The sequence below is a fragment of the Prosopis cineraria genome, unplaced genomic scaffold (genome assembly GCF_029017545.1).
Source record: "Prosopis cineraria cultivar Desert tree isolate PC_DT_omini unplaced genomic scaffold, ASM2901754v1 PC12, whole genome shotgun sequence".
Lineage (NCBI taxonomy): Eukaryota > Viridiplantae > Streptophyta > Magnoliopsida > Fabales > Fabaceae > Prosopis > Prosopis cineraria.
In genome coordinates this window covers 5,362,867-5,370,502 of record NW_026555343.1, presented here as the reverse complement: position 1 = coordinate 5,370,502, position 7,636 = coordinate 5,362,867, and the positions used below count along the sequence as shown (strand labels likewise).

Here is a 7,636-nt window from a genome sequence, read left to right as displayed (position 1 = left end):
AAAATAAATAACTCTAATTTAAAGAGTTAGAAAGTCTTAGATCTATAATCCATATTAACATTAATTTAAGATTTATGCCTCATTTAACTTTTCAAATTCTTTTCTAAAATTCTCGTACCCTAATAAACTATTTTTGAGCCTCAAATTACTTCTAGTATCACAACTTCATCCTTCTATATTCTAAAAATTCGTCCAAAAATAAATTAAAAATTTTAAAATTATCCTGAAGCCTCAAATCACCTTTCTATAACCTCAAAAATACCTATTCATACTTAAATAAATATTTAATAATCAGAGGTTCATCCCTGCATCTCAGATTCAACATAAATTCAGCCATATAGATCTAGATTTTAACTCAAAAATTCTTAAACATGAGTTTCAACCTCAAGAAAATATTCTATAATATTTATTATATCCCTAAGAGTTTTAACCTATATTTTTAATCTATCATATCATCAGATTAACTATCTTATAGAAAAATCCTAATCAGAATATTTACTCTATTCTATAAAATAATCATATCACTAGAAAGCTAATATTATTTAGAAAATAACTATAAAATTAATTTTGTACTTAAATAATTTTTTAAATGCTAATCTAAATAGGAAAGTTGGAACATACCTGAAGAAAAAGAAAATAATCCCCCCTTGCGAGAAGACGCGGAGCAACGTGAGAGGAAGAGAGAAAAATAATATAAAAATAAGATTTTAGGTCCCACAATTATATTAAAAAAACTATAGGTCTGAATTTAATTATTCAAACCTTTGGGTCATTAGTTGCAATTTTCACAAATTGCACCTTGGGCCATTAGTTGCAATTTTCACAAATTACAAAAATATTTCTTTTTGCTTCCTTCTGCGTCTCCTTGCCTGTGCCTCCTCCCTTTATATGTGAGGAGGCACCTCACCTTCCCACATCTAATCGATGTGGGACTTTTACAGTGCCCCCTTTTTTTTCTTTTCTTTCTTTTTTTTTAACTCACACACACACATAATTTTTTTTAAATCTTAAAATATTTCTTATATAATTTTAAACCTAATTTTTTAATTCATAATTAAATTTCTAACCATATTATTATTTCTGAATAATCTCAAATAATATAAATTTTTATTATTATCATTTTTTTAAAAAATCAGGATGTTACAGGGAGAATCCCTGACGGATAGAAAAGGAGAGGTGTGCAATGAAGGATCAAAAAGCAGGCATAGCAATTAGAGGCTGAGATTGGGAAGCTATAGCATCGCTATTGGATTGGGGGTTGGAGATTGGAAGTGTCGGTGAAAAAGCCATGGGTGGCTTGTGAATCTCCAACGACTGCATGAAGTTATACTAGTGCAAGAGAGCAAATGGCAAAGGGAAATGTGAATCTGGAGAGGAATGTTTTCTTTAAATAATGCAATGCGAGTTTGAGAGTGATTTATATGGATGGAAGTGAAATGGCAAAGTAAGGAAGACAGCTTGGAGGAGCAAAGTCGCCAAAAATTGTCTAACATTTACTAGAACGCTTTCTCCCAATAACAAATGGCATTTTCATCCATTCCCTTCATCATTTTCTGAATAAAATAAAGGTCCTTCTACTTTGGAATGGTGCAAAGTTAGATAGTTTTAAACCTTCTAGAGGATTGAGGCAAGGGGACCCTTTGTCTCCATATTTATTTGTTTTGGGCATGGAGAAATTATCTCATATGATTGCTAATTAGATTGAGGTAGGCATATGGAAACCTATAAAGTTAGGGAGGCATAGGACTCCAATATCGCATTTGCTTTTTACTGATAATTTATTATTATTTTGTGAGGCGGAGGTGGAACAATTGGAGGCCGTGCTACAGTAGTTAAAAAGTTTGGTGACATATTCGATCAAATATAAATCCCTAAAAGATAGTTGTGGCGTTTTTTAAAAATGTTTCACAGGCAAAATGTGAGGAATTGGTACGTTGTTATGGTTTTCAACCAATTCCAGAGTTGGCCGTTACTTAGGCTCATATATAAATGATGGTTAAAGAACTAGAGGTCAATATCAATTTTTTGTTGATAAGGTATAAAAGAAACTAAGTAGGTGGAAGGCACAAAGTTTGTCTTTAGCTGGCCGACTTACATTAGTTTAATCAGTTATACAAGAAGTTCCTGTTTTTACCATGCAACATGATATTTTACCTGTAAGAGTCTGTCAGGAATTGGAACGGATGCAATGAGACTTTATTTGGGGGTCCACTCGTGATAGGCGAAAGGTTCATCTAATGGGGTGGGAAACTGTATATCGCCCGAAAGCATTGGGAAGCTTTGGGTTACAAAATTTAAGAGTGATAAATGAGGTCATATTAAGTAAGATTGGATAGATGATACTTGTATCCCCACAAAAATTAAGTTCTTAAGTCCTTATAAGTAAATATGGGCAAAGCGAGCTATTAGATCAACAATGCATTGTTAAATGTACCGATTCTATTTTATGGAAGAAAATGGCTGAGCTTTGGCTGTGTATACTACGACACATTGGATGGGAGGTAAATAATAGGAGTAAAGTGAACTTCTGGGTTGATAGGTGGGTGGCTAACGGTACACCTTTAGTTGACTAATGCTTGATGGTTCCTACACCTTTTGAATTATGGAAGCGTGTCAAGGATTATGTCGATGAGAAGGGTGGTTGGAGATTCGAGGAGTTAAAGGCTTGGTTACCTAAGGATATAGTGGGCCAAATTCAAGCAACACTACCTCCTTGTATGTCTATAGGGGAAAATAGAATTCGTTGGTTAAGTAGTGGTTCTGATGATTTTAGTGTTGCTACAATGTACAAGCATCTAAGTGGGTTTGACCAACATGAGGGAAACAATTTTTGTATGAAAATTTAGTCTTGAAAGGGTCTGAGACATATCCAAATGTTCTTATGGTTAGCTGCTTCAGATCGATTACTAACGTCTACTCGAAGGTTTAATGGTATTGTTGGGTCGTCTGTTTGTTATAGGTGTGGCTTGGTTGAGGAGTCCTGTTTGCATGCATTAACGGATTGTTCTTATGCACGTAATGTGTGGGAGTAGCTGATACGAGGTATGCATTTTTTTGATTTTTTTTCATTTAAATTTGTGTGAATGGTTTCAAAAAAATTTAGGTGGTAGTTTGATGGGGGAAGCGTGTAATTGGCATTTGATATTTGGGGTGGCTATGTAGTTCATGTGGTCTTAGAGGAACAAAATGATGTTTGATCCTAACTTTGATTCCTCTGAGATTTCTGCTGTGAGTATTTTGTAATTTGTTGAGGGGATTCAGAAAGCTTTTGATATGAATGCCAATATTTGTCTTAAGCATTGGGATGATATCCGGTGGTGACCACCTAAAGAGGGCTGGTTAAAGCTCAATATTAATGGTGCTGCTAAGGGGTGGCTTGGGGACGCTGGTTGTGGAGGGATCATATAAGATTCTACTAGTGACTGGAAAGGGGGTTTTGTTAATTGAGTGGGTAGGTGTTCAACATTAGAGGCGGCATTATGGGGCTTATGATTTGGGTTCCTCTTGTTAAAAAGTTTGGGTCTAAGGAAGGTTATCACTGAATCTAACTCTACTGCACTTGTACATATGTTGAAGCAGATGTTGTCATGTTCTTGTGTGAAGAATTGATTCCTTCATCAAATCCAGACTATGATTGATGCTAGCTGGCATATCCGCGTGACACATACTTATCGGGAAGGGAATTTTAGTGTGGATTGGTTGGCTAATTAGAGCCTCTCATAGGAATGTAGACTACATGTTTTGAGTGAGCCTCCTGAAGGCTTAAGGCTTACTTGATATACTGTATAGGGATAGATTGGGCTTGACTTGCCCATGGTTAGTTTCAGTCTAATTTCATTTGGACTTTGCCCCTTTATGTACCAAAAAAACAAAGGTCCTTCAATGTGCTTTAGTCGTTAAGCATAATTTAGCTTTAAACTTGATCTTTTTCACCAATTTTTTCAAAAAAAAAAAAATATTTAAGAGCAAATTAGCACTTCAATATTTTTAAATATCATTTTTTAAAATTGCTATAAAAATTGTTTCAAAAAATCAGTAAATTACTATACTATAAAAAGTAATATAAAAATTCAGAAAAATAATTTGTGAGGATTAATCAGTTAAAAGAGAATAGTTTTATAGTTTATAGGGAGAATTAAATTCAGATCTCATATAAAAAAATTAATTATTATAAAATTAATAATAATTAAACTATATCTTTTTAATTTAGTTATTATAAACTTTATAATAATTAATTTTTTTGCGTTGAATTTTAATATAATTCTCTTTAATTTATATTCAATTTAAAAAATAGTAGCCCAGCTCGAATATGCCAGACGCCACCGTTCGTGTTGAAGCTGGCCCATCTCCTTCTGGTTCTTTGCTATCGTCAAGTCTTTCACTTGTTGTTCACATTTCTAGTGCGCTAAGCTTTGTTCATATTTCTTGGTTCATCTTAACTCTCGAGTCATTCTTTTCATGTCGATTACAACCCCAGCTCTTTCTTCTCCAAGCCTTTCCTTCAAACACTATGCTCTAGCCAAGGTCTCTTCCTTTTCCCATCCCCATGTCCGTCTAAGTCACGCTGTAATTTCAAATCCCTCTTTTTCGACGAAAGCCCAATCATATAATCCTCAATGTAGATGGAATTATATTAGAATTTCAGGTAAAATGCCTAGATTTTCGCTGGGGAGGCATCTAGGGGTTTCTGCGAACGCAAGGGGCTCCGAAGGTGGGCTTGATAATGGAGTTAGCGAAGCTTCTGGTGTTGATTTGGATCAGGCTGAGAAGGAGGCTCGAGCCCAAAGTACCATGCCTGAGCGGTTTAGGTACTTGACGAAAGAAGCTCCTGACCGTCCTGTTCGGTGGCCGTGGTTTGTAGGTTGGTGATTCTTTTTTGACTCTTCTTTTATCTCTTTGTGACTCTGCTCGGTTTTATGCGTTAGCTCATGAGGAAAATGCTTGAATAAGGGAGAAAAATTACGAACTTAGGCCATTCATTTAACTGGTTCAAAATTTGTTTTTTCAGTAATTTTATCGCGTATTTTGGTGTTGAAAATGGAAATCTTACCCTGCCTAGATTATCTGCAAATGGTAGATATTTATTCGAGTTTGGATAATGCAGTTTGGCTTGTTGTGAAGATTTCATTTGATAGCGGTGGATATTAGGATGTGGGAAACGAGAAAATTTCTATACTTTCATAATGTAGTGGCATGCGATGGCATGTTTAAAGCATTTGGACTGGCATGTTTAAAGCATTTGGACTTTATTGCTTTGTGTGTGTGTGTGGAGAGAGAGCCTTTATCCTTTATGCTTATTGGGAAGTCGGATCGAACACCTCTGTTTCCAGCTGGAACTGCAAGGAAGGGATATATGGAATGATGCAATTTACTCTTCTTATGTAATAAAGACATGCTAGAAGATGGATGAAATCATTTAGAGTACTAAATTTTGATTTGTTAAGTGTGCTTTGACTTCATTAATGTTTCTGAACATTTTTGAACATGTTTGTCTCTTCTTTCTTAGTATATCAATCTCCTGCAAATGAGGATTCTTGACATTGAAAGATAATATTATAGGACTTGATTCATCCCCATTTCACTATATTGAAAGAAATCTGTTTTTGCTTTAAGTTGACAGAGAAATGATCAAGAGAAAGATGTTAAATTGCATCTATAAACTATTTCTTAGTACTTTGTTGACATATACCTGGCATCCTGGCTAGTCCATGTATGCAGGTGTTTCCTTCTTGGATGTTACTTCTCTCCATCATTATGGAAACCTTGATTTGTTGAAGTTAAGACTTCGAGAGTACTATGTTTTATTGTAGCCATTTGGAAACTTGTGACCCCACTGTTTTTTCTCTCTTAAATTCGGATCCTCTTCTGCACAGGACGCTGTAGTATTAGGATAAGAAAACTGAGCAACTTTTAAAATCAGAAGCTTATCTCCCCAGCTTCTAATGAATGACATCCTGATCATGTGTTGATAAATGATTCGAACTACTCTACTATATTAGCAATTTAACATGTTTTGATTCAATGTTAATTACAGCACTGGCTTTCCTTGTTTATGCTTGGAGAGCTGTTTTATTTGAACTATCAAACTGGAGGAATGCTGCACTTGGGATTGTTCGTTTCATGGGATATGTTCTGAAATACATTTTGGCTGTGATCTTCCATTTCATCGGGGATCCTATCACTTTCTCAATTAGGTTTGTTGAGAATGCATTATACACAATTCGAGCTTTCTACTCTGGAATAGTTGCATATGCTCCGGTACCAGATCTCACCATCATCATTGTGCTGGCATCAATTGTTTTAGCAGTTGCAGAAGCAACTGTTCCACATTGCATCAACAGCCAACCGTATGTGTTGACTGTGTCAGGCCTAATTGGCTATGCTGCCGTTAGAGGCTGTATCTCAGAACCATTGTTCTGGACACTACTGGTAGGGTTGTACGCTTTTTCAAGACTTGTTAAAAGGAGAGACAACGTTTCATCAACAATGCCTGTTGCAGCTGTACTTGCTGCCATTGGCGAGCCTTGGATTAGGGTTCTTGTGTTGATTTCTTTTACAGGCCTAGCTATTTTTCACCATTCAAGAATGCTTTCAGAGGGAAAAGAAATTGCTGAAGTTGAAACAGCAAAGAGGAGGCTTCCGATTCCACTGCTTGCTGCAGCTTTAGCAATTGGTATCCGTGTTGCTGCCAAATGGGCTGGGTATCGGCATTTGACATGGATGATTGTGTGAGTTTGTTTATGTCTGCTTTGACCTATATGTGTTCATACTACAGAGAATAGAGCTGAGAGTTCTAAACAGTTTTGAGGTAACGTAAGGCATGTGGTTATCATTTGTTATCTTTGATTCAATTCTTTTTTGTGGTCTTTGTATGGTAATTGATGAGAGCCATCAAGCTGGAAAATTGTTGATTGTATGCTAAGTAGTGTGAAAGGTTTGTCTTTGTCTTTGTAATCTAATGTGGCTATGGTTACAGTTGTCCTCGCAGACCATGAAAAGATGCATTTGAGGGAACACGGAAAAAGCATTTTGTTGTGATTCCCCTCTATGAAATTGTTATATATAATAGATACGTGTGAATGCACGGTTCACCAATAGCTTTATGGCCTAAGGGCATACTGCTGGCTTTTGTTGGTGTCAGATCTTGGGTTCGATTTTGCATGCTATCTCTTATAATAACAAGTCTTGTCTTACCAGATGGTGATGTTATTTCTTGTGATGTGGAAAAAAAAACAGTGCACGGTTCTTTCACACTTGAACTTGGTTATGTCGATGCGTTACATTCAGAAAAGATATCCCTTTCTGCACTTGATCTCAATTCGTACACTTTATACTTTCCTCAGGTAATTTATAGCTATTAGTAAAATCGATATTAATTTTAAGAACTTAGGATTAGGTGGCTCCCCACCCCCTCAAAAAAAGAAAGAAACAAGCATTAAAGAGTTTTCATGCATTTTAGTTCGATCTTGATCGTGCGCTCTATTTTTACTTTCCCTCCGTTTTACTTCCGATGTATCTTAACAAAGGAACTTGAAATCGATGATAAGGACTTTACAGCCAGTGATAGAGATTAATTTATTGTTGGGAAAACAAGATAAAATTGAAGGATGCAAGCAAAACAGATCTGTGGATTTTA

General features: G+C 35.7%; 1 protein-coding gene across 1 annotated transcript; it reads left to right on the top strand.

The window, feature by feature from the left end:
* Positions 1–4,340: 4,340 nt before the first annotated feature.
* Positions 4,341–7,140, top strand: LOC129288669 (uncharacterized). The gene is made up of 2 exons (XM_054925377.1): positions 4,341–4,861; positions 6,035–7,140. Exons 1-2 carry the CDS (start codon positions 4,459–4,461, stop codon positions 6,730–6,732), a joined length of 1,101 nt encoding a protein of 366 aa, XP_054781352.1. The 5' UTR covers positions 4,341–4,458; the 3' UTR covers positions 6,733–7,140.
* The last annotated feature ends 496 nt before the right edge of the window (positions 7,141–7,636 follow it).